This window comes from Cetorhinus maximus, chromosome 1 (genome assembly GCF_964194155.1).
Source record: "Cetorhinus maximus chromosome 1, sCetMax3.hap1.1, whole genome shotgun sequence".
In the NCBI taxonomy this organism is placed as follows: domain Eukaryota; kingdom Metazoa; phylum Chordata; class Chondrichthyes; order Lamniformes; family Cetorhinidae; genus Cetorhinus; species Cetorhinus maximus.
This window is the reverse complement of record NC_135879.1, coordinates 137,906,550-137,933,730: the sequence shown is the minus strand read 5'-3', so window position 1 is coordinate 137,933,730 and position 27,181 is coordinate 137,906,550. Positions and strand designations below refer to the sequence as shown.

The 27,181-nt window shown below is 44.8% G+C and overlaps 1 protein-coding gene across 2 annotated transcripts in view; it reads left to right on the top strand.

Moving 5' to 3' along the window:
* Positions 1 to 15,125, top strand: part of LOC144688357 (gamma-aminobutyric acid receptor subunit gamma-1-like) — a 71,191-nt gene extending 56,066 nt beyond the window's left edge. Inside the window, exons 6-7 of one of the 2 annotated variants that reach the window (XM_078554856.1) lie at positions 8,254 to 8,270; positions 14,850 to 15,125. In XM_078554856.1, coding sequence (XP_078410982.1) covers positions 8,254 to 8,270; positions 14,850 to 15,125 — 293 coding nt within the window. The remainder of the gene's footprint in view (positions 1 to 8,253; positions 8,271 to 14,849) is intronic. The other variant, XM_078554939.1, reaches the window with a different exon arrangement.
* Positions 15,126 to 27,181: the final 12,056 nt, after the last annotated feature.

The window sequence follows — 27,181 nt, the reverse complement described above, 5'->3', positions numbered from 1 at the left end:
ACCTGCATACTAGCCTTTTGCAGTTCATGCACTAAGACACCCAGATCCCTCTGCACCTCAGAGCTCTGCAATCTCTCACCATTTAGATAATATGCCTCTCTTTCATTCTTCCTGCCAAAATGAACAATTTCACATTTTCCCACATTATGCTCCATTTGCCAGATCTTTGCCCACGCACTTATCCTATCTATATCTGTTTGTAGCCTCCTTATGTCCTCTTCACAACTTACTTTCCTACCATCCTTTGTGTCATCAGCAAATTTGGCAACCAGCCCATCTATCCCTTCATCCAAATCATTTATAGAAATTATAAACACCTGAGGCCCCAACATTAGTCCTGTGGCGCATCCCTTGTTATACCTTGTCAACCTGAAAAAGACACATTTATGCCCACTCTCTACTTCCTGTTAGCCAGCCAATCTCCTATCCATGTCAATATGTTACTCCCTATATCATGAGCTTTTATTTTCCTCAATAACCTTTGATGTGGCACTTTATCAAATGCCTTCTGGAAATCCAAGTACAACACATCCACCGGTTCCCTTTATCCACTATATATGTTACTTCCTCCAAGAACTCCAATAAGTTGGTTAAACATTATATCCCTTCCACAAAACCATGTTGACTTTGCCTGATTACCTTGAACTTAACCAAGTACCCTGTTATAGCTTCTTTAGTAATAGATTCTAACATTTTCCCCATGACAGATGTTAAGCTAACTGGCCTGTAGTTTCCCACTTTCCATCTGCCTCCCTTTTTGAGTAATGCTATCTTCCAATCTAATAGGAGCTTCCCTGAATCTAGTGAGTTTCAGATTTTTTTTTTTATTATTCATTCATTTGCTGGCTAGGGCCCACATTTATTGTCCATCCCTAATTGTCCTTGTTCAGAGTCTGCTGCATTGCTGTGTGTCTGGAGTCACATGTAGGCTAGATCAGGTAAGTATGGCAGATCTCCTTCTGGGGATTAGTGAACCAGATGGGTTTTTGAGACAATGGTTTCACAGTCATCATCAGACTTTTAATTCCAGATTTTTATTGAATTCAAATTTCACCATGTGCCATTACCAGTCAAGTGACAATACCACTATGCCACTGCCTCCCCAAAACCAATGCATCAATTATCTCACTAGCCACTTCTTTTAAGACCCTAGGATGAAGCCCATCAGGGCCCAGCACTTGTCAACCTGCAGCTCCAATAATTTACTTAATACCACTTCTCTGGTGATTATAACTTTCCTGATTTCCTCCCTCCCTTGCATTTCCTGATTCATAACTGCTTCTGGGATGTTACTTTAGAGTGAAGACTGATGCAAAATACCTGCTCAATTCATCTGCCATTTCTTTTGTTGAAGTTATTTTAAAACTTAATTTAAAAAAGCAGCCCTCCAGCCCTCGCTCCTCACACCTCGTTGCGCCCCCACCTAATTCATGCCATCTCATGCCACCACCCACCACTCCATGGCCCCTCAGACCCCTATGCCACCATATGCTCAATCCACTATGTCCTTTTATATCCCAATGCCACCCTTTGCCCCTCCACACAACTTCATGGTTCCTCATACCCTCTATTCCAACCCATGTCCCCCATTCATCCCCATAGCCCGTTATAGCTCCAATGCCAACTCATGCAAATCCATGCCCCCTACCCACCACCCTTTTCTCTTACCCCCTCCATGCCAACTCACTATCATGGGCAAATATCAGGAAACATGCTGTGTTTGGATGAAATCACTGTTTGAAAAAAAACTCTCATTGATTAAAAAAAACATTTAATACCACTATGCCACTGAAATTCCATCAAGTAATCTCTTATGAAAACATGTATCTCTATTCTACAATCACTTGGAACTGTCAATTAAACTGCTCACTTAACAGGCCCTCCACTGTAATAATGTTAGGTTGTGAAATCAGTCATACAGCACCAATCCTATAAGGATAACCCTCAGGCTTATGTCAACAGAGAGAATGAAATATCAGGCATTGCTTTTTTTTAAAACTCCACAACATTTTTAAAATTTAAAGTCCTGCTGAGTTAAATGGCTTGAGAGCTTTGACAGTCCCAATGAACTTTGACAGTTCCAATGAGTTTTGACAGTTCTTTGACAGCTTGATAGGTCTTTGACAGCCTGACAATTCCAACGAGGTTATGCACTTTTTACACACAATCATGTTTACTTTTAACAATCCCATAGGGCACCTGACCTGTCCCAAAGGATGCCTTACCTCTCTCAACAATGTCCTAAGATCATATCCAACCATACATCGGGAACATCATTTTAATAAATTTGCATCTAATTATAAGCCCAGCTCGCCGGAATCATTCCCTCTCGCTGGATCATCTGGGCATGTTGGCATGATTGCGTGCCGACACGTTTCACAACTGTACAGAAAAGGTATTCGCCTGGCAAGCTGGACTTTGAGGGGAACTTGGAGGTGAGTGCGCACAACGTTGCACAACGCTCATGAACATTGCCCATAGGACATCAAGGAAGAGGCGCTGCGCATTCAGCGGGGAGCACAGGTAAGTTGTTCTTTTCTGGCTGGTCCTCAGTGTGGTGCCGGCTCTAGGTCTCCAGTGCAGGTCAGGCCATTAGGGTGGGGGGCAAGGCAGCATGGACTGATGGAAGTACACAAGCACATATAAGGGTGAGGGGGGTGAGGGAAGTGACCACGCACTTGGAAAAGCTTGCCAAAAGTAAGCATTCTTCCACAACAGAGACTATTCAGCTGCAGCTCCATTGACATGCTTGGAGTAATGTGGTCTTAAGCTTTTCTGCCACTCAAGCAACAAAAAAGCATAAAAGTGCCACCAAATGCTCCGGAACTTTTCATCCCTCGGCTGCAGACTGCAAATTAATGTGTGTTTTAGCAGGCAGCAGAACAGTCGCTGACTGGGCAAGTTGTAGAATCCCTTTGTGAAAGGTGGCCATGCAGCAGTCACTGGTGGAGGCGCTCACAGCCCCTTGCAACAATGTCTTTATTAAGCTTTGGACTGGTATCCATCATGGTTCAAGCTAACAGTGCAGCCTTGCAGTGTGGGTTAAGAGAATGCATGTGCCTGAGCTGAGAGCATAGCATGCAGTCCAGTGTCCGAAGCTACCACCAATTGGTCAAGTGGAGTGAGGCGGAGGTAGGTGGGGTTTCGGACAGCCAATGAGCACAGTACAAACTGTCCATCCAAGCGGTGGCCAGCAATCTCCTGCATGCGTGAAGGGAACTTGAGACTTAACAAAGAGAGGTCCTTAGTTCACATATGCTAATACACACGTATCTCTCTTTGATCCTGCAGGAGGAGAACTTCAGGATCATGGAGCCTGGTGATTTAGCGCTGTGCCTCGTGGCTTACAGGGAGCAGAGAAGAAGAAGAAGAAGAGAGCAACGGAGGCGCCTGGCTCAGCAAAGAGAGGAGAACCTCCCTCAAGGTGAAGGGGTGGCAGGGCCTGCTGGAAATAGCTGAATATCCACAGCGAGCCCTCGTTCATCAGTGCTTTGCTAGGCCAAAGGTCTATAGACAGTACTTGTCATTCCTGCAAGTGACTGAGAACCAATGTCACTGAAGACTGCACATGTCTAGCGAACTGATCGGTCACATATGCCACCTGCTGCAGGATTTGGCACCATGGGGATATGGAGGGCATCCACTGCTAGTGGCCATGAAAGTGACTGCAGCGCTCAATGTTTTATGCCAGTGGCTCCTTCCAGGGCGTCACAGGTGGTCTGTGTGGGATCTCGCAAGACTCCGCATACAAGTGTGTCCAGGTGGTCATGGGTGTCATTTTTGTGAAGGCATAGAACTTTTTGCATTTCACCCAGGATCAGGAAAGCCAGGAAGCAAGAGAGTTGGTATTTTTCCCGATCTCTGGTTTTCCACAGGTGCAGGGTGCCATCGACTGCACTCACGTGGCACTTAGATCTCCATGGCAACAAGAAGTCAACTATGCCAGCCACAAGGATTTTAACTTGCTGAACGTTCAGCTGGTCTGCGACCACCACAAACACATCCTACAAGACTGCACACGATTCCCAGGGAGTGTCCACAAGAAAGCTGAGATTTGTGGTGATCTCTGGTTTTCCACAGGTGCAGCGTGCCATCAACTGCATTCACATGGTGCTTAGATCTCCATGGCAACAAGCACGCCAACCACAAGGGCTTCCACTCGCTGAATGTTCAGCTGGTCTGCGACCACAACAAATGCATGATGCAGGTCTGTACACAATAGCTTGGAAGCGTCCATGACTCTTACATCCTCAGCAGGTCTCAGATCTCTGACATCTTCCAGGGTCCACAGAGGCTGCAGGGATAGCTCCTCAGGGACAAGGGCTACCCACAGAGGGTGTGGCTACCCACAGAGGATGCCTATGCGGTGGCCTCAGAATGCAGCAGAGCAACGGTATAACAAGGCTCATGCTTTGACCTGGACTTTGGTGGAGGAAATGATAGGCATTTTGAAAATGAGGTTCTGGTGCCTCAACAGGTTCGGTGGAGCACTGCAATACAGTCCCCTGAGGGTGTTGCGCATCATTGTCGCTTGCTGCGCACTCCACAACCTGGCGCTGCAATGGGGGGAGATGGAAGAGCTGCACGTCTCCTCTGATGAAGAGAACATAAAAGGGGATGCCAGTGATTAGGTCCTCGAAGACAAGGATGCCGGCAATGAGGCCATTGCACTGGCCAGGCGAGGCAGGTGTGCTCGGGAGGCTCTCATAGCTGCAAGATTCGTGGAGGATGATGATGAGATGCAGTGAGGACAGTCCTGATATCCTCACCTTGAACCTGTGAATATTTGACCCCTGTGTGGCTGATAGCAGTGCACATACCCTCAGTGCTCAGACTCATGTCATGGAGATGCAGCAGAGGCCCTAATAGTCACTAGATTCCAGGAGGATGATGACGACATACAGTGAGGGCACTCCATAGATCTTCACATTGCCTCTGTGAATGTCTGACTCCTGTCTGGCTGAGGGCAGCTCTGTGATCAGAGTCATATTGCAGAGGTGCAGTCATGAAACTTTAAATGCACCTGATCCTTTGTCAGCCTCCAGCACCCAATCCCTTCAGGAGCACACTGACCGGTCACAGATGCTGAAGAGATGGAGGGGGCCAGCCCCACCCCAAAGGTGCTGAGAGCCACAGAGAGAATGATGGAACTCTGTGACACCTGCCCACAACATTCTGGCAGCAATGACCAGTGCCATCGAGGTGCAGGCATCAGTATTGTGTCCAGTGAGTGTGAGGCTGGACCATCACTTTGGTCTAAAGGTTACACGCTGCACAAGAAAGAGGCCCTGGACTGAGACACCTGCCTTTATCTTGTGCAGGAACCAGGGTTTCACATCTGAGTGACACAAACACTGCTCATCATAACAAGGAGCCATAGGCAGGGAGACATTCTTGCGAGTTTATTTACAATCGTGAAGATTATGTACAAGTGATTAACATCCGTACCCAGGCTGTGCAACTATATCTTCGTAACCTTCCTAACCATGCTGCTATATATTAGTGCTTCCCGGACATCCACAGTGGAGGTGGAGGCCGCCTGCTGACTGCAACGCTTCACTTGTGATGATTTTGGCAGGCGCCCTCTGGAGTACCGAGGACTGGAGGGCCCCGGCCTACTTTTGGAGACCTACAGTGTAGGAGTGGCACCATCCTCGACATGTGAAGCTGGAGCTACTGAGGTCACAGGAAGAGGGGATTCGGATGGGCTGGACACTCGGAGTCAGTTGGATGGGTGGCCCTGGGGTGTTAACCTGCTGATCCTCCTCACTATGGATGTCCAAGGGCCCCTGGCTGACTACTTAATGAAAGGGTAAACTGTAGTGAGATTGAGCTGGCCTGCATCCCTCTTCTGTTGAGACTGTTGGAGGCCAACTATGGTGTCAGCGATGGCGTCCAGCCTGCGCAGCAGTGCAGGTCTGATGTCCTGGACCAAAATCTCCACAGCGACCTCCATCCCACCAGTGTTGACCTCGGTACATTGCAATGCCAGCGCTCTCGCCTCAGACTGAAGGCAGACGGACTCCTCCATCGTGCATTGCAATCTGAAGAGTGCAGCGGGCATTCCTTCCTGATGTTCCTGGCCTTGCCTTTGCAGGTCCAGCAACTGAAGTATGACCGAGTCCAGAGGCTCATTATCTGACTCGGACTCAGCAGATTTCTGGCCCACAGCAGTCCTTCGCGTGCCGAAAACCTGGGAAGTCCCTGCCTCCACCTGCTGTGAAACAGACAGTGCGATGTGCCCACCAGACTGTGACCCCAAGACTACTCTAGAGCTAGGTCCGACTGAGGTGTGTGTCTCTGCGCTGATGGAGGGTGTGGGTGAGCTGTGACGGGTCTTCAATTAGGGTGTCATAAGATTCTTCTTCCGAGGTGTCTTTGGGACTTGAATCAAGGACCTGGCTCTTGGACCCCTTTGGCTGTTTCTTAGGTGTGCCTGTGAAAGCAAGGAGAGAAAATGAGTGCATGGCAGGGGACTGTGGAACAGGGGAACTCACTCCGGCATAGTTGCACTGCTGGATACTCACTTAGTTGAGCACTGTCGACCTCACCGTCAGCACAGGAATGGTCCAGATCGTCACCAGCCAGCTGCATGACTATTCTCAAAGTCTATGAGGACCTTGATGTCTCCACCAGTCTGTGACCTTTTCCTTTTGTTGTGTGCCAGCTGGTCCTGCATGAAAATAGACGGAGAGAGTGTAAGCAGGACACCTGTTAGGCTAGATGAGAAGGATGCCTTGCACGTGTGGATGGTGAGTGGTGCCATAGATGGGATGACACGATCTGCAAGGCAAATGAAAGTGTGTGTGAGAGAGTGAATGGTAATGTCCCTTGAACTGGCAGTGAGTGAGATCCCTGAGGACATGTGATGGGTTTGTGAGTGTGCGCATGGAGAGCGGATGAGTGTGTGCGTGGTGGAATGGATGAAATCATCCATCCTCTTTCAGCAATGGGTGGCTGCCCTCTTTTGCAGGGCATTGGCACTGACCACTGCTGTCACCGCCTCCCATGCTGGATTGATGACCTTGCTTGCTGGTCTTCACCCAGAGTGGGGATGGAGGACATCATGGCAGGCCTCCACTGCATCCAATGGGTGCCCCAGGGAGGCATAGCTAAATCTGGGGGCAGCCCATTTCCTCCTTTTGGCAGCCATGACTCTGCAGCAGCTTGCAATCCCTTAGAGAGTGCTAGCTCTGTGCAGGGGCGGCCTTTAAATATGACGCCCGGATTACTCACTGCCTGAGGTGACGGCGGGGCAGGTGAATCAGAGGCTGCCTCGCCAATGATCCGGCATGTTTCCAGGGAATAAATTATTAGTGAGGCTTGGGACAATACAGCGCAAAAATCTGCCATTGCGGCCAGCGGGTTAAACATCATTTTGCCGTCCCCTAACGCACTTTGTGCAAGTTTGAGACGATTCCGCCCACAGCCTGCTGTTTCCTTTTTGACATGGCGATTAGTGTCCTCTGAGACTTGAATTTACGTGTCCCTAATAACTATGTTCTGAATGTCTTCATTTTCAAAATAATTAGGAAACCATTTAATCCTTATACTTACCTTCTTCCATCTGGCATTTCACTCAGTCTTGTAATTGGGAAGACAGAAAATAGACAGCATCAGATACAAAGAGATCTGAAACTAGTTTTCCGAAAATATTTCAAATGGTATTTGGCTGTCAGCCTTGGATTTGTAGTGCCACTCTCACCTCTAGTGCCACTCTCACCACTCTCACCTCTAGTGCCACTCTCACCACTCTCACCGCTAGTGCCACTCTCACCTCTAGTGCCACTCTCACCACTCTCACCTCTAAGCCAGAAGCTGTGGGCTCATTCCAAAGGCTTGGATATTGAATTTGATCTTGTCCCACTTTCAGGGCTTGACTTGGCGCTGCAGGAAACTGAACCAAGCCTAAACATGGTTTGCACAAATTTGGAAATAGGGACCACACCTACCCAGACTGGAGGCAGACTGTCTCACTGCTATGCAACTGTTTTATGACTTAAAAACTAGAGCAGTTCAAGTCAATTTGTGCTACTTGAGCACATACTGTAGGCTGACACTTCACTGTAGTACTGAGGGAGTGATGCACTAATGGAGGTGTTGTCCTTTAATGAGATGTTAAGGCAAGATCCTGTGAAGCCTCTTAGATACGTGTAAAAAATCCCATGGCAAAAGCAGGGGAGACTTCTTGGTGTATTTGCTAATATTTATCCTTCAATGATCTTAGCCAAAACAATTTAGTCATGTTTAGAGTTAGGGTCAGGCTGTTTGTGGGACTTTGCTTGCACAAATTAACTGTCCATTTCTTACATTTCAGTAGTGACTATACTTTCATTGGTTCTGAGGACATGAAAGGCATTATATACACTTTTTTCATTAAGCAATCGACTTCCAATCAGTCAAATGGCTGTCAGTTGCTCTGAAGTCCCTTTCATCTTGGGCTCAAGAGTAGCTGGAGCACTAACTAGTTAGAAAAGTGGTGAATAAAAAATGGACATTACAAGCATAGTTGACCTGAATCGTAATTTATTTGGGAGTTCAGGAAGCACTACTTGTGGATCACACGTGACGCTAATGTTCTGACTCCTCTCTGGATGTGGACAAATTGTGTCATATGGGGAGAATCATAAGTGAAAATGAAGACAAAGGAAAGGCAAGAGAAAGCAAGGTACTTATCCACTGATTTCTGAGTTAGTTCACGCTCTACAAGCAGATATTGTTTCATCAAAATAATCTAAACAGCATGAATCACCATAACTCCTTTTCACTGTTTTATTTTAAAAACTACATCATATTTAATAAATATGTTTTTCAAATGATTAAATCATAGAATATTACAAAAGGAGGTCATTTGACCTGTCAAACCTCTGCAGTTTCTTTGAAAGAGTTGTCCAATTTAGTCCTATACCCAAGATTTTTTCCCATATCTGTGCAAATTAGTCCTGTTCAGGTACATGTCCAACTGCCTTTTGAAAGTTACTATGGAACCTGACTCCATCACCCAGATTTCAGATATTAACAACCCTCTGTGTGAAGAGATTTCTCCTCCTTGTCCTTCTAGATGTTTTGCCAATGATTTTAAATCTCTTACCTTGGGTTACTGATCCACTCCCAAAGGAAACCATTTCTCCCTACTTGCTCTACTAAATGGCTCCCCCTGGCCTCCCAAATCATTTAGAACACAATATCCCTATTTGGTCTCCTGTTAGACATATTTGCCCTGAGGAGCTAGCTTCTCCTGTGACTCCACATAATTGAAGTCCCTCATTTCCTGGTATCATTCTGGTAAACATCCTTTGCGCTGTTTCCAAAGCTTTGACAACCTGTCCAAAAGATGGTGCCCAGAAAGGCACACAGTGGGCAGAATCTTCCCAGGTTTACACTAGGTGCTGTAGTTTTATTGCGCTTTACCTGTCAGGCACAATGGAAGCTCCCCATGCCGTATCATCCCAATCCCACTGCATTTCCAGGAAACATGCCTTTCCATGGTGGCCGGGCTCTCATTTGCCTGCCATGCCATTACCTCACCGCTTCATCACGCCAAGCACCACATTTAAAGTACAGCTGCGCGCACACCTCTCAGCGCTTCCAGATCAAGACTGCTGCTCGGAAGACGGGATGGCCCCGAAAGGCAAAAAGATTGCAGCCTCACACTTCAGTGACACGTCCGTCAAGCATCTTTTCGACACCATGGAGGCCCGCCATGATGTCCTCTAGCCCCGCTCTGGCTGCAAGGTGGGCAGCTGCAATGCCAATCCAACGTGGGAGGTGATGGTCATCGCCAATAACCTGCAAAAAGGGACAGCCACCCAGTGCCGCTACAGGATGAATGGTCTCATCCATTCCACCAGGGTAACTCACTGTTCTCATCACTTTCAACTCACACGCTCACAAATCCATCACACATTCACAGGGATTGCACACCTCAAGGGACAACACCACTAACTCTCACTCACACCCTCACATCTCCATCTCCATAAGACTCATACCCTCTCTAGCTCACGTCCTCATTCTGTCCATGGCTTCGCTCACCACACAATCATTCCACAGTGTCATGCGTCCTGCTCACACTCTCTCCATCTGTTTTCATGCAGGAGAAGCCAGCTCTCATCAGCAGGAAGAGGTCCCAGGCTGTAGGTGAAGTGGCCCACATTAGGCCCCTCACTCACTTTGAAGAATGTGCCATCGCGCTGACTGGTGAGTACATGGACCATGCCTGCGGTGATGGTGAGGTCGGCGGCGAACACCCTCGTGAGGATCCTGCACCAGATCATTCCACCCTCAACACATTGTGAGTGAGCTCTCTCCTGCTTTTGACTCTGCTGCCATGCATTAATTATCTCTACTTTGGCTCACAGGGAGCTCTGCCAAGTGACTGACATCCTTAGCTCCACCCAGGTCCTCACCTCCAGCCAAGAGGACACCTCCTCCATTGGGAAATAAGCAGCTTGGAAGACCCGTCACAGCGCTTACCCACACCCTGCACCAGCACAGAGACAAACACCTCGGTGGGACCTAGATCTAGGGCAGAGTCTGGTTCACAATCTGATGGTCACCACACGGATACATGTCCACAGCAGGAGGGGACAGGTTCAGCCGAGCTCCCTGGCATTCAGAGGACTCCTGGGGAAGTGGCATCTGTGAGTCTGAGTCAGATGACAAGCCTCTGAATTTGGCCCTCTAACTCATCCTGGAGAGTCAGCAGAAGGCGTGGGAACATCATGCAGAGCTATTGGAAGCCCTCAACAGAGTGGCATGTAAGTCAGAGGAGTGTGCCCACCTGCTGAATTTGCATGTAAGGAGATATCGTGGGGAGGATGGCAGATGCCATGGAGACCCTGGTCCTGCAGAATGCAGAGCGGTGTGTTGACCTGCACTCACATCGCGTGAGCCATGGGCAACTTCATGCAGTGGCCATGCGAGAGGGAAATGGGGCACCTCGGCATCCCTTCAGGTGCTCCTTCCCCCCAAGGCATCAGGCCAGGACCCTTGGGAACCCAAAGGGAGGAGAAGCAGCAGCTGGACACCCCTGGGTCATCCACTCAGGAATCTCAGATGCTGCCCTCTCCCTCCGAGTCCCCTTTGCCTGTGATCACTTGACCTCATCCTCTGTCACCACAGAGGAAGCAGCTGGCCAACAGGGGATTCTGGAGGGAGAAGTGTATGTGTGAAAGGCCTTTTGGAGCCTCGTACAAGTACTCTCTCATGTTCTCGGATCCTTCACATACCACACTCATCTCAAGGTCATGAGCATTTTCAGTGCTGCCTACTTTTTTCAGTTGTCCACCTGAGTTGACCTGCATCTCTGCTCACCCAATGATCACACTCCCATGCAGCTCCTGATCTCGCCCACCACGACTGTCGTTTCACTTTCGATTTAGACTGCATGGTCTTGATTCACCTTTTTATAAGCTTCCCCGTCTTTTCCCCTTTCCCAGTGACCCATTTACTTTCCTCCATCACTGTTAACCCCCTCTGGTGTGACCTACCAAACACAACCTTTATCCTTCGGGGATGTCCAGGTGAATGTGCACATTTCCTTCCTTCCCAAAAACACCACCCCCATCTACATTCACCTCCCCGAACTCCTCCTTCCCACCTCCAGGCTCGTGTCTGCCTCTGAGTCCCCACCAACCACCCTTGCTGTCCCTTTTAAAGCTACCATAGAACCCTCACCCTCCCACCCTACTGCCTCACACTGCTCTCGGTCATTCTCACCATTCCCTCACCACTCCCACCCTCAGTTCGCTCCCCAGGAAGCAGTTATGGATTCATCAGAGCCCTCCCTAGCACGTTTGCCTAGACATCCCCCCCTCCGGACCCCTTCCCTCTCTGGACCCCTTTCCCCCTCCACACCCCTTCCCCCCTTGGAACTTCTTCCCTCCTTGGAAACCCTTTCCCCCTTTGACGCCCTTTCCCCCAGGACTCCCCCTCCCACAGGTCCTCCCCCGGACTTCACTCAGGCTTAGTCTTACCCCCTTCCAGACTCCTTCAGGCACCGTTACTTCTTCAACCACCCTTAGTCCTTCCCCCCTCATCACTCTTTCCTCCACCCTTCTTCCTCCATCCTTACTCCCTCCCCTCTCCATATTCCTTCCTTCCCCTGGTCTTCTTCCCTTCTCCACACTCCTTCCTCCCCATGGATTCCCTCCCCTCTCCTCACTTCTTTCCCCCTCTGACCTCCTTCCCTTACACTTTCCACCCCCCTTACACCTACCACCCCAGTTGCTATTTTCTCCCCTGTTACCCACTTCCCCCTCCTAACCTCCCCCGACATCTTCATTCCCTCCCAACCTCACCCCATCCTGACACCTTCCTTTCCCCACCTCCCAACCCCACCTCCACTGACACCTTTATTCCCCCCTGCCAACCTCACCTCATCCTGACATCCCTTCCTCCCAGTTGATCCTAGACCTTCCTCTCCCACCCTCCTGATATACCTTCCACTCCTAAACATAGCTAGGCCTCCCTCTCCACCCCTCGACCATCATCCGTTGTCAACGGTGACTTTCCATCTTCCGCGAGCTGCTTCGCAGTAGAGCCATGTCCATAAGAATCCACCCAGCAGTAATGTTCCTCCAATGTGCCATTGCTGTCAGGCTCCAGCATCTTCTGCTCCTCGGATGTCCACGATGTGACCGAAGCCCTGGTCGTGAGTCCCAACCCCTGCACGTCAAACTTGGTCAAGATGTGTTCTGCACAAGTGTGTAATCATGCTGACGTGGGCAGATGATCCAGCTGGGGGGACGATTCCAGCGGGCTGGCCTTACAATATGTAGTTGTATTACAATGAGGTTCCCAACGTCTGATGGCGGGAAACGTGGCCCACCATCGACAGGCTGAGCTGATGATCGCAAACTGGTTTCACGTTGCTGTGAGTCTGGTTTTTGGCCTTCTCGCCATCTTGTCCACTCACGCTGCCGAGTTGCGCGATGCCAGCTGGTACGGAAGATTCTGCCCAATGTTCCAGCTGAGGCTTAACCAGTGATTTGTCAAGGCTTTGTTGTTTTGTATTCAAAGCCCCTATTTACAAAGCCAAGTATTCTGTACACTTTCTTAACTTGCTCTGCCACATACACAGTTTTGTGAAAATATTCCCCCACATTCCTCTGCTAAGAATATTTCCATTTAGGTTATTGGCACATATCAAAATTACTTACTGAAGAAAACTATAAGCAATCATTAATTGTTATACTGTGTAACATGACAAATCATAGAACATCTAATTTATTTCTATACCTCCTAATCCTATATTAATTACAACTAAATGTTATTGGGAAACATTTTTGGATACAAGTTAAATAAAACCTAAAATGGATAACATTTTTAAATTAATTTCATATTGAATTTTAAATCAAATTAGGAAATATGTGTCATTATTTTCCCCTCAAAGCTCCTTAAAATATATAATAGTATATGGCAGCATGCTGCATTATGGATTTGCTTCTGCTGTTGGTATTCCTAGCTGCTGCGTTGTCATTCTAAGTCATGTTAGTGTGGGAAGTACTGAGCACAGGACAAACATTTTCCCCCAGAGAATGGGAGAAAACTGAAGGGTAAAACACCCAGAAGCTTTGATTCACTGTCAGGCCTCGTATCTGCCTTTTCATCTATACTTGACAATTGGTGCAGTGACAGCAGAAAGGGAGGAGAAAATCTGTCAGAGATCAGTTTACCATTCATAGATTAAATATTTACCTCAACCCATAAGCTAAAACAACAGCCATTGAGATAGCTTAAAGAATTGCTCATGTCTTTTTTTATTGGGCTGGTATTTCCATGTCATTAGCAGAAGGGTCAGAAACTTGAGGGCACAAGTTTAAGATGATTGGCAACTGAACCAGAAGATAGATGATAAATTGTTTTTATTCAGTGAGTTGTTATGATCTGGATTACACTAAAAAAAAGTTGTGGAAGCAGATTCAATTGTAACCTTCAAAAAGGAAATGTATAAATACTTGAAGAGAGCTGACAGAGGCACAGGGCAGGATTTTATGAGGTTGCGGGCTTGTTCAGCACCAGTCCACCCCACAGCCATAACATTCTGTGGGAAGGTTAAATTGGCTAACAGTGGAACTTCCATCCCTCATTCGTGAGGAAGTCCCGGCAGCTCCATCACTCCTGGCAGTGCCAAGGCTCAGTAATGGGAACCGCCGGGACTGCAGGAAGAAGACCAAAGAGGAACATGGTTGGCCCAGGAAGGTAAGCCCCAGGGTTTTAGGGTGGGAAGTGTTGTAATATGGGTACTTTAGATGTCTCAATGATGGGATCTTGAGACTTGTATATTTAAACATGAACTATTTATTATTAGTCTTTATTTACAGATCGCAGGTTGCTGTCATGCGTGGTGCTGTTACCTCCATGCAGGCTGGTTCCAGAGTGTTCTTTCTAGAGACTATTCTGGCAGAGTCTATTACCATGTGACTCTATGCATCATACCATGTGTGGTGCTATTCTCCAGCCCCATATTAATCTTTGCTCTGCCAAGCACCTTTACATTACAATGGCACGCAGGCACATCATACAACAGGGAGGATCCTACAGTCCAGGAAGGGAGGAGAGTGGGTAGGGGGCTGGGTTCTGTTGGGCAGGCAGCACAGAAGAAACACGTGTACAATCCAGCCCAAGATGTGCCAAAAATCCTCCCTCTGTGTTATGTGAAGTGTCATTGAAGTGTCTAGGCTGAAGCTTTATGAGCTGCAAATTATGCCAACATCTGCAATTCAGAGATGCACATAGTTTTCTTCCTTTGGTGGCAGTTCCTAATCTTTGTTTTATTCACCTTTATAGAACTTAAATCCTCACCGAAAATTAAGATTCAATAATATGATTTTTCGCTGTATTTGCAGAAATCACCTGGCATTAAAGTCCGTCCAGGATCAACGTTAATTCAGGTGAACAACATCACACACCTACAAGAACGTGATGATTATGGCTACGAGTGCTTGGATGGCAAAGACTGTAACAGCTTCTTCTGCTGTTTCGAGGAGTGTCGTACAGGTGCATGGAGGCAGGGTCGAATACATATCCGTATTACCAAAATTGATTCCTACTCTAGAATATTCTTCCCTACAGCATTTGGTCTGTTCAATCTCGTTTATTGGATTGCATACCTTTACCTATAAAAAATACATTCAGTGACATAAGAAGAGGAAGAATAAATCTGCAGTGGTAGAATTTTAGTCTATACAACATTTGATTGTGTTGAAATCATTAAAATGCAATGGTTCAATATTAACACCTTCAACAAAAGAAGAATAATGTGAAAAAACAAGTTTTCTATCATTATCTTTGAATCAGTTGACTTACTGCCAAATGTGCAGCTTACCTTGAATTCTTGTGCCATACACATGAGTCATGCACATTTTCAAATAATGATATTTTTCAAGATATAAATTTGATAAAATACATACATTTATATTCATTTTAACTCTTGCATTTTTGTCATATGGCAGACAGCTGATGGATAGTTGACTTGCATTGCAACTTGGGCAGTTTCAACAGACAACCATTATGTAGGATAAATCTACAGAATCCCAATTATTCATTTCAGGAAGAACAATTTAGTTCTAAATTCTAAATGGAATTAAATCTAATTTAAATTGGAACACCAAATATCAAATGCTTAACTATGAGCTGCAAACAAGCCCATTTTCTGCTCAATACTTTTACTCTAGTTTACAAGACTTAGTGGTATTTTGACCAAAAATATAAACACAACTAACCTATAGCACATTTTCAAACTGAAGTTTTTACAGTCGTCTACAGTAACACATACTGCATCACTAAACAGTGTGATTTCTAATAAAGTATTCATATAAGATATGTAAAATTCAGCATAAAATCCATCAATAAATACATTTTGACATTATCATGATTTGCTGATCATGTTTGCATTTTATAAAGACTAAGTGCACTTAACATCAATGTGATCTTGGTCAGCAAGCTTTGATATGACACAAATTATCCATCTTGGGGTGCTGTTATACTTAGCGGGGTGCATATCCTCCAGGCCCCAAATTATTTCTTAGCCCAGGGAGTCGGTTGCCTGAATTTTATTTGGGTGACTTTGCACTTGAATTGCGTTACACAGCTTGTATCAATATAAAGTAGTTTCAGCTTTGCATCAGTGCAATCTGTGTATTATAACTGGCTAATAAATATATCAGGTTTTATAACATAATTTCAATGTCTTCAGTCTAGCACCCTGGAAAGTCCTGTACGTACAACCTGCCAGGAGATACTGCTGTACATGTTGTGCAGCCATACTAGGTTGTAAACCCATAAGTATGCTTTATGGTGGGTGATACAAAGCCTTAACAGCAATTGAAAATGAGGATCTATTGGTAATTTTGAGAACAACTATAAAAATATATCTATAGAAAAATTGTACAGCTTCTCTAAATATTATCATAATCTCAAAGGAAGAATAATATCCAAAAAATACAGTGTAAGATGGATATTACATTTTTATATGGAACAGAAACCCCAGCATTATATTCATTCCTGATATGTATATAAAGGAAAGTGGGCAATAATAAATGCAAATGTTTTTTGTGTATAAAATACACATGTTAATGTGGATCTAAGCAAATGTTTTGCACTATTCATCAAAATGCTCACATTAAATAATATGGCTTTTATATAATCCCATTTAATATCTAAGCTCAGTACCTAAATCCAACAAATTAAATGTTTACTGACATTTCTTAATAATTCAGTAATATATACATTTCAATGAATCTACTGAGTTTTGACATTTGGACACAATATAGCGAATGTCACTAGAATTTTATACAACAAATATTATATTTTACTATTCAATTTTTGTTACCAGTTCTTCAGTTCTTTTCAGCTTTCATCTTCCTTGCCTGAGTATCTGTAACATCAGAAGTTAGTAATAGTTATTCTAGAGAGCATTTAATGAAAAGTGCTTCAGGTTAACAAGATGAATGGTGCCAGCACATTTTTATTCACAGTGTCTCAACCTTACCCACTGCTAAATTTATTGTAAAACAGAATACTTCAGTATGCATACCATACTTCAATGTATCCTATATTATGAGCATTATATTAAAACAAATAGAAAAAAAGCTTAAAACCTAATTATAGAACTGGAAAGACAGATTTATCTCTTCTCTACCTTTGTCGCTATCGTTTGCTCAATTCAGCCATAATTTGGCTTTACGCTATTCTACCAGAAAAATTATTACCTAAGAGATTCTATCTGGCTCACCTGAAAAGTGGAAGTTTACCTGTTGAAAAATATCGATTGAGGTGGTGGCAGAGAGCATTTGCCCCACAGTGCAATTTTAAGCAGGCAGTGCTCCCTGAGCTAAGAAGTGTTGTCTCACCCATAATATAATGATTGCTCTGGGCTTGTTGCCAACTGCCCAATCCATTTGTACTCGAGATGCCTGGTACATAAAGCACAATTTGCAAAGACGAAGCTTCAGGAGGAAGGTGTTGATTGAATTTTTATTTTGTTCAGGATGTCGCGTGTGCCTGTTTGGGTATAAGAAGGGTATAGGGTTGCTAATGTGTGATGGTTGTTGGTCCCCATGCTGGATTGTGTGGCAGGTCGTATGGCTATGGAGGAGCTAGGTCAAGCAAATACTATGTTTGTTTTGTTTTGAATGTGTTCAGAACTCAAAAGTTTTTGTCAATCTTGCAGGACTCAATCATTTCATTGACCTGTTCTGATCAAATAATTGGTAATATCTGAACTGCAGGTGAGAATGACTGAATGTCACCTAAGTGGCAGTAAAATTTTAATGTTCATCAATAAGGGCCTAAGTGACTTAAAGAAAATCGAAACATATTGTAATAAACTTGTGTATCGGACAGGTTTCTTGTTAGAAACAGATAACTTTATTTGCAGAACTCTTTGAGAAGCTACATGCTTGAACCAGGTCCACAATTGGAAAAATTCACCACTAGGATTACCCATACTTAGGGCTGATTCATCTGTACAGTCCAATGATCCTCAAAGCGGTATGAAAGGTTTTACTTACATTCACTACAATATTATCAGGAATAAAGGGGGAAATTTCCCAGGCAAGGAAGATGGGTTTGCATGAGTGTGGGGAGTTAAATCTCCTAAAAGCGACATCAGCTTAGGGTTCTGACATCATTTGGCCCATTTCCAGGTTTCACTGAGGTGAGGTTGAAGGGGAGCAGGGAACCCCCTTGGACCTGTCTAAGAAATTAAGGTACTTAAAAAGCCAATTGAGCCTCCTTTTAGCGCTGAATCGTTGATATTTTCAACCAGTTTCTTAACCTGTTACCAATTCTCTAGGGTCACTGAGGTGAGTGCATAGTACCCATCACTAGAAAGACATTCCACCTCTCCCCCACCCTCCACAACTCCCCACCCTCACCTCATCCCTGCCGGTTGCTAATTTGTACACTGAAGAGCTGCAACCATGACCAGGTGAGAGGCTACTATCACAGCTGGACAAGTGATTGTCAACTTGTTAGAAGTAACTTCACCTGCTTAGCTCTTCACTCACGCTCAACTGCACTTCCCAGCTGGCAGCCTTTACTGCAGCATGGCAGCAACTTAAGCAGCTCCACCTTGTACCTCTGATGAAGGACAAGAGCAGAAGCAACACCAACGCCAGCAGGAACAGCAGGAGCAACACTAATAGCAACAACAGGATGAGCACCAGCTGCCATCTCTTCAGCCACAAGCCCCTCCAAAGGGCAGAGGTGATGGACACAGAGATCGAATTGGAAGGAGGCAAGACCCCCAAAGACAGGGTCTACGAGCACAAGATCAGCTCTCCTGACATGTTTGATCTACAGTGCTTCAAGAGGCTCAGATTGTCATAGCAAGTCACTGCTAACACTTGCAGCCTCCTGGAACAAGACTTTCTTCCCAGTGGACCAGGTGGGCACACTTTGCCAGTGGTCAACAAGGTACCCATCACTAGAAAGACATTCCACCTTTCCCCACCCATCCACAACTCCCCACCTCCACCTCATCCCTGCCTGTTGCTAATTTGTGTCCTCTCCTGTAAGGAGAGAAAGCAGAGAAGTGTTGGTGTTCCAAACGAATTATGTGAAGAGGGCAGGACACCATTTGTGGAGGGTGACTGTGAGGCATGGGTGCAAGAGGGCAATAGGCTGAGGGTGAGTGAGAGTGTTGGCTGCTCAGATAGGGATGTGAAGTGTCTCAAGGAAGGTGAATGAGTGATACTGCAAAGTGGGTTTGGCTGAGGAGTATTGTTCAGGAAAATGCTGGGAAAGTTTGGCACCTGAAAGTGTTATGCCACTGTAATAAACTTGGAGTGCAGGGTGGGTTTCTTGTAAGAAACAGTAACCTTTATTTACAGACTCCTGTTGAAGCTACATGTTTGTTCCTATGCCAAGGCAAAAAGCTCCTCCCCTAAGATTCCCCACGCTTAGGGCTGATTGATCTATAGTCACATGATCCCCAAAATAGTAAGAAATGGTTTAACCTACAATTATGACATACCTTCCCCTTTAATTTTGTTTTACCCTCTTATTTACAAAAACATCTCCACCCATATTATATACAATTCTATACAGCTTATGCCATTATAAATTTAGTCTTTGAGGAGGTTTTCGGATTCGGGTAGAGCGACGCAACTCTACAATGGGAGGTTCTTCCATTGCATCAACTTGCACAGGAACCACATCATAAGAGACATCCTTAGACAATGGCAGTTCAGAATTATTTATAGCAACAAAGGCATTGTGTGTGTCTATTCTTTGTCGATCTGGTACCTCAGGTGTTGAAGTTTTGACTTCAATTTCAGGTGGAAGATTTCTCACCTTCTGAGATGATCCACGTGTTTCCTAACAATCCCATTTTCCACTTCTACCTGATAAGATAAAGGTCCTGTTTCAGAAACGATTATACCAGGGACCCATTTCGGTCCAGTTGTAAAATTTCATACAAAAGCTGTCTCTCCCACAATAAACTCTCGGGCCAGGATTTTATGGCCCTGTTGCAGGCAGGACCCGCTGCAGGCAAGGCAGTGCCCCAGCCAGAAGCCCACTGACTTACATCGGGACCAGAAGATCCCGGCAGCAGGCGGGTGCCTAAAATCCTGCCCTCGACCTTTACTGTGAATGTCATTATTCACTTTTTGACTGCTTTGATTTCTCTCCATCTTCCCCTCTAAATTAGGGAATACTAGACTCAATCTTGTATGAAGTCAGCACTTCATTAACAATTCTGAAGGTGTTAAACCAGTTGATGGATGAGAATTGTGCGATAGCTGAACAGAAATCTTGAAATTTGTGTTTCTAGTTTTCCCTCTGATAGTTTCTTCATACCTGTTTTAAAGGTTTGTTATGCTCTTTCTGTTAACCCATTGGATGAGGGATAATACAGTGCTGTTCTGATGTGTTTATCCCATTTAGGTTCATGAATCTTTGGAATTCAGTGCTAGTGAAAGCAGTACCATTATCTGACATGATCACTTCAGGTAAACCATGAACACTGAAACTCTGGTGCAGTTTTTCAATGTTTACAGATAAAGTAGGTGATATTACTTCAAACATGCCCATCCATTTGGAATGTGTGTCGATAATCACCAGAAACATGGTACCTAGAAATGGACCTACATAATCTAAATGTAGTCTAACCCAGGGTTGACCAAGGCACACCCACGGATGCAGTGGGCTGAAATGGGCAACTTCTGCTGTTTCTGGCAATGGAGACAGTTTTTCACAATTTTTTCAATATCACTGTCTATACCTGGCCACCAGATATAACTTTGTGCGAGCATCTTCACTTTCGAAATACCAGGATGCGCACTAAGAAGTTCTCATAATAATGGTTCTCTTCCTTGCACAGGGATAACTACTCTTGCTCCCCATAACAAGATACCATCTTGACAATTCAGTTCATATCTACGCACAAAAAATGGTTTTAATTCTTCAGGGACTTCTGCATTTTACCATCCTTGTAATACTTGTTCACGGACTCCTGCTAAAATTGGATTCTGATTTGTCCAATTCTTTATCTGTCTCGCACAGGCTGGTGAGGAGTCCATGAAATTCAACGCAAGTACTACCTCTTGAGGTACTGGTACATGTGTAATGCTATCTGGCAAAGGGACGACTGAGGGCATCTGCATTTGCTATATGCACACCTGGATGGTGCATAAAAGTGTACTCGTATGCCGACAAAATTAAAGCTCATTTTTGGATCGAGCAGAGGCTATTGGTGGGATTGCCTTATCGTCACTAAACAAAGCCAACAGTAGTTTGTGATCTGGCACTATGGTGAAGTGTTGACTGTGCAAATATTGATGGAACTTTTTTACTCCGAATACGATAGATAAGCCCTCTTTTGCAATTTGCGAGTATGCTTTCTCGGCTGCAGAAAAGGTTCTGGATACATATCCTACCGGCTTTTCAGATTTGATTCCTGTTTTTTCCTTTTTGTGTTTGCCACAGGGTTTTGTCTCATCCTTCATTTTGATTTCACAGATGGCCAAATTTCTCTCTGGTGAAATCTTAACTTGGTTCAGTACGAGTGTCGAGTTACCCATTCACACCTTGGAAAGTGCCATGACTTTTCCTTCTAATGCCTCTTTCATCTCAATCAACTGATTCTTCAATTCTTCTGTCCCCCTTTTATATCTTTTGGCTCCCTCCTGGAACATTGAACATTGTTGGATTTTTTCTTCCAACTGTTTCTTCAGTTGGTTCAGTGTGGCACTGTATTCGTTTTGCTTGTTTTCATGATTTTTCTGTGGGGCCAACTCTGACCTGAGGGATCCTTGCATCCTGTGAAGGTCCTTTGGTTCTTCCATCTCATTCCAAAAGACACCATCATATTCCCTTGTTAACTCAGGATTTCTTCCTGCTCTGACCGGAAAAAATTCTGACCAGTTTAGTTTGATTTCTTTCAACCAATCACAGCCCAGAGGGCTAGGCCCTTCTCCTGTTACAATTATTGACAGTTGGGCTGTCTATTGCCTGTATAATACAGGTACAGAGGCGATGCATTTCACATGTATAGCTTGTCCTGTAGATGTTTTCAACTGAGCGGTGGTTTTCTCCAAATTCAGTGGCTGGGTACCTTTTCTGAGGTACTTAAAGGTGTGTTCTCCCACCACTGTGGTTGATGCTCTGGTGTCAACCTCCAGTATCAGAGGTTTTCCTTTCACTTGAAGTGTAACTGTGATTGGTTCAGTTTTCCTGGCCTTCAGATTGTGTAGGGAATAAACGTCAGCCTCAGTAACTTCTGGCTCATCTATATTGTGCACTTCACTTAACTTGACCTGCTGTCTGAATGCCTATCTTGATCTAGCCCTGCACTGTTTAGCAACATACCCTTTTTTGTGGCAGTAGTGGCATTCTGCCTCTTTAAATCTACAAACTTCGGGTGTGTGATTTCCCCACAACAGTAACATTTTAACTTCTGGGTTATTGGTGAGCTGCTTCCAGTCTTTCTTTTTTATTTTTCTGACCTTAGGGACTGTGTCCCACTTCACGGTAGCCTCCCTGATCTTTGTGCCGCGCCTGGCAGCAGGTTCCCGCCCTAGCTGCAGAACAGGGCCATGTTGCACACTATGAAAAGCCTGAGAGTCCCTCTCACCACTCTCCATTGCTAACACTATCTCCACGTCGCACTTCAGGTCTATATCGATTTCTGTAAGCAAACCTTGCTGAATGGCATCGTCGTTTATGCCTCAGACCAAACAATCCCGCAACGTGTTGTTTAAAGTATCACCAAAGTCACAGTGCTCCGTTAACTGTTTTAACTTTACAACGTACGTTGTGATCGACTCACTGGAGGCCCTAACTTGAGAGTTAAACTTGAATCTTTGCATGATCACTGAGGGTTTAGACTGAAAATGTCCTTTCACGAGTTTTACTAGCTCGGTGAAGGATTTGGAATTTGGCGCGTTTGGAGCCGTCAAGCTACGGATTAGGTTAAAAGCAAAATACTGCAGATGCTGGAAATCTGAAACAAAAACACAAAATGCTGGAAAAACTCAGCAGGTCTGTGGAGAGAAAAACAGAGTTAACATTTCGAGTCCATATGACTCTTATTCAGAGCTGCTCCTGCAGACGCTTAGGAGAATTGCCTTCTGTTTCTCCTCTGCCGTTATTTTGTTAGCTACAAAGTGAAAACCTAAACGCTCAATGTATTGACTCCAGTCCTCGACAGATGAGTCGTACAGGCCAATTCTACCAAACGGAGGCATTGCTGGTGAGTATACTTCTTTTTTTAAATTTCCCTTAAAATATCAGAATACTCAGTCGTGAGGTCAGGTGCTGCGTTGGTGCTATTTATGCTCGTTGCCAATTCTAATAAATTTGGAGTGCAGGACCGGTTTCTTGTATGAACAGTAAACTTTATTTACAGACTCCTGGTGAGGCTACAGGCTTGTTCCCAGACCAAGGCTAAAAAGCTCCTCCCCTAAGATTTCCCGTGCTTAGGGTTGATTCGTCTATACAGTCACATGATCCCCATAACAATAAAAAATGGTTTAACTTACAATTATTACAGCCACTCACCTCTCATGCCTTCTTCAGGGCCTGGATCCTCTGGGTGCACTGTCTCCATGTTAGAGGGGGTGATACTCCTGCTGCTGACTTCCTCAGTTACTTCCATCCATGTTGCTTGGGAAGAGATGTTGCCCACTTCTCCCTATCTTTGGGAGAGCTCACCTCACTGCAATCCCTCAGATCCCAGAGCAGAATCAGCAGATAAGAGTGAGAGACCCGGGAGCAGCCTTCCTAGGCCTCCTCTCCATTCCTATGGTTGGACCTGCCTGGTGAGTTCCTTGTAAAATGGTACCTGTCATTGGAAATTCTTTACTTGACAGAATGGACACATCATCCCACCCACTCTCCATGATTGTCTGGGAACCCAGATGTCGGATGCTGATGCAGTGGATCAGGGAGAGAGCCTTTAGCAAATCAGGTTCCTGATTCATAAATAATCACACCATTCCGGTAGGGACTAAATCCAAAATATTTCTCCTAAAGTATGCACACCTCAAAGGAGAGTCAACTTATGGAAGATCACGTAGTGGGGGAGAGGACCTTGGATGTGACTATAGTTGAGTGAGGCTCCCTGAGGTAAGAATCAATATTATATTGTTATCTGATTGTCAGGCACGTTGGGGATGGCTGATTCTGCTACACACAAATTGCTGCCTATCAACTGCTCAGTATTACCTAGAGTTATCTGCTTGTTATGGCAGGCATGATTTCATATAAAACTTCAATTATTTATTTGTAAGCTTCCAATTTCTGATTGTAGCTGCATGTTGCTAGGATACTTGTATAATTGTAGTGACTCTTCTAAATGCTCCTGTTCAGATAACAATCTTCTTTTATGAGCAGGCTCTGTGACATAAGAATCCCTAGGCTCAACATCTAAGGCAGGAAATAAACTGGATCTCCATGCAGGCAACCGGTACCCTCTTTTCCTGCACTTCATACTTCAGGTCAGCAAATCGAGCAGTTCTTATTCTGCTAGCCTCCATTTTACATTGAAATTGTATCGTTAACCCCAGCCTGACCTCCACTCTGCAGATGCAGGGGTTTAAATACTGTACCTGCTTAATTCATTTAATTCTGATGCATTACTGGAGAACCCACTTTACAGGGAGAAGATTTCCACATACTGCTGAAAATTGGGAGTTAAGGTCAAATAAGAATTCTCACAGAAAATGTTAATATCACACATTTAACATTCAAACAGCATGATGATGTGATTTTTAAGTTGCGATGAATTATTATTTAGAATTGTAGGGAGCTTATTACAACAGGCAATGTGATTTAAGACAGCTGCATTGCTGAACTCTCTATGTTTGTGGATTTAACTTGCTTTTCTTACACTGGATCTATATCAAGAGGCAAAAGTGTGAAAATTTTGCAAATGTCTTTACCACAGAACCACAGAATTATTATAGCGCAGAAGGCAGCCATTTGGCCCATTGTCTCTACACCGATCAAATCCAAATGAGCATCATGATTTAGTGACATTCTCCTGCTTTTTCCCTGTACCCTTGCACATTGTTTCTATTCAAATAATAATCTAATGCCCTCTAGAATGCCTCGATTGAACCTGCCTCCACCACACTTCCAGGCAGTGCATTCCAGACCCGAACCACTCGCTGTGTGAAAACGTTTTTTCTCACATCGCTTTTGCTTCTTTTGCAAATCTCTTAAATATGTACCCTCTCGTTTTCAATCCTTTTATGAGCTGGAACAGTTTCTCCCTATCTACTCTATCCAGCCCCTCATGATTTTGAACACCTCTGTCAAATCTTCTTTTAGCCTTCTCCTCCCCAAGGAGAACAGTCCCAACCTCTCCAATCTATCTTCATAACTCAAATTTCTCATCCCTGTAACCATTTTTGTGAACTTCTTCTCCACTCGCTCCAATGCGATCACATCCTTCCTATAGTGTGGCGCTCAGAACTGTACCCAATACTCCAGCTGAGGTCTAACTAGTGTTTTATATAAGCTCGGCATGACCTTCCTGCTCTTGTACTCTATGCCCCTACTAATAAAACCCTGGATACTGTATGCTTTATTAACTGCTCTCTCCACCTGTCCTGCCACCTTCAATGATCTATGCACATATACACCCAGGTCCCTCTGCTCCTGCACACCCTTAAGAATTGTAACCCTTATTTTATATTGTCTCTCCATGTTCTTCCTACCAAAATGGATCACCTCACACTTCTCTGCATTGAACTTCATCTGCAACCTACCTGCCCACTCCACCAACTTGTCGATGTCCCTTTGAAGTTCTATACTGTCCTCCTCATTGTTTACAATGCTTTCAAGGTTTGATTCATCTACAAACTTTGAAATTGTCCCCTGCACACCAAATACTAGATCATTTATATATATCAGGAAAAACAAGGGTCCCAGTACTGACCTCTGGGGAACTCCACTGTTTATAGCCTTCAGCCCAAAAAATATCCATTGACCATTACCCTCTGTTCCCTATTACTCAGCCAATTTTATATCCAGGCTGCTACTGCTCCGTTTATTCCATGAGCTATAACTTTTCTCACAGGTCTTTTTTGTGGCATTGTATCAAATGCCTTTTGAAAGTTCATGTATACCACATCAACCACATTACCCTCATCAACCCTCTCTGTTATCTCTTCAAAAAACTCTAGCCAATTAGTTAAACACAATTTCCCCTTTAGAAATCCATGCTGGCTCTTCCTTACCAACCCATATTTTTCTATGCGACTACTAATTTTATCCTGAATAATTGTTTCTAGAAGCTTCCACACCACTGAAGTTAAACTGACTGGTCTGTACTTGCTGGGCTTATCCTTACAACCTTTTTTGAACAAAGGTGTAATGTTTACAATTCTCCTGTCCTCTGGTACCGCCCCTGAGACTAGGATTATGGAAAGATTATGGCCAGTGCCCCTGCAATTTCTACTCTCACTTCCTTCAATGTCTTTGGATGCATCTCATCCGGTCCTTGTCAACCTTAAGTACCGACAGTTTATCCAACACTTCCTCCTTATCAATTTTGAACCCTTTTAATGACAGAGTTTCTTCCTCTGTCACTGTGGCCTTGGTAACATCTGCTTCCTTGGTAAAGACAGGTGCAAAGTATTAATTTAACACCTCAGCCATGGCCATGTGTAAATCCCCTTTTTGGTCCGTAGTTGGCTCTACTCCTTTTACCACCCTCTTACTATTTATAGGTCTATAGGAGACTTTGGGATTCCCCTTTATGTTGGCTGTCAGTCTTTTCTCATAATCCCTCTGCGCTTCTCTTATTTGCTTTTTCACCTCCCCGCTGAATCTTCTGTATTCCGCTTGGTTCTCAATTGTAGTTTCTACCTGACACCTGTCATAAGGACACTTTTCTTCTTCATCTTAACTTCTATCTCGTTTTACATCCAGGGAGCTCTGGATTTGTTTGCCCTACCTTTCGCTTTCAATAGAATATACCTTGACTGTGCCCAAATCATTACTTCTTTGAAGGTAGCCCATTGCTCAGCTACAGTTTTTCCCGCCAACCTTTGGCCCCAGTCTAAACAGCCCAGCTCCGTTCTTGCCCCATTGAAGTCGGCTCTCCCATAGTTAATTATTCTACTCTGCATTGCACATTGTCCTTTCCTACCGTCATCCTAAATTTTACAATACAATGGGCCACTGTCTCCTGAATGTTCCCCCACTGACACTTGGTCTACTTGGC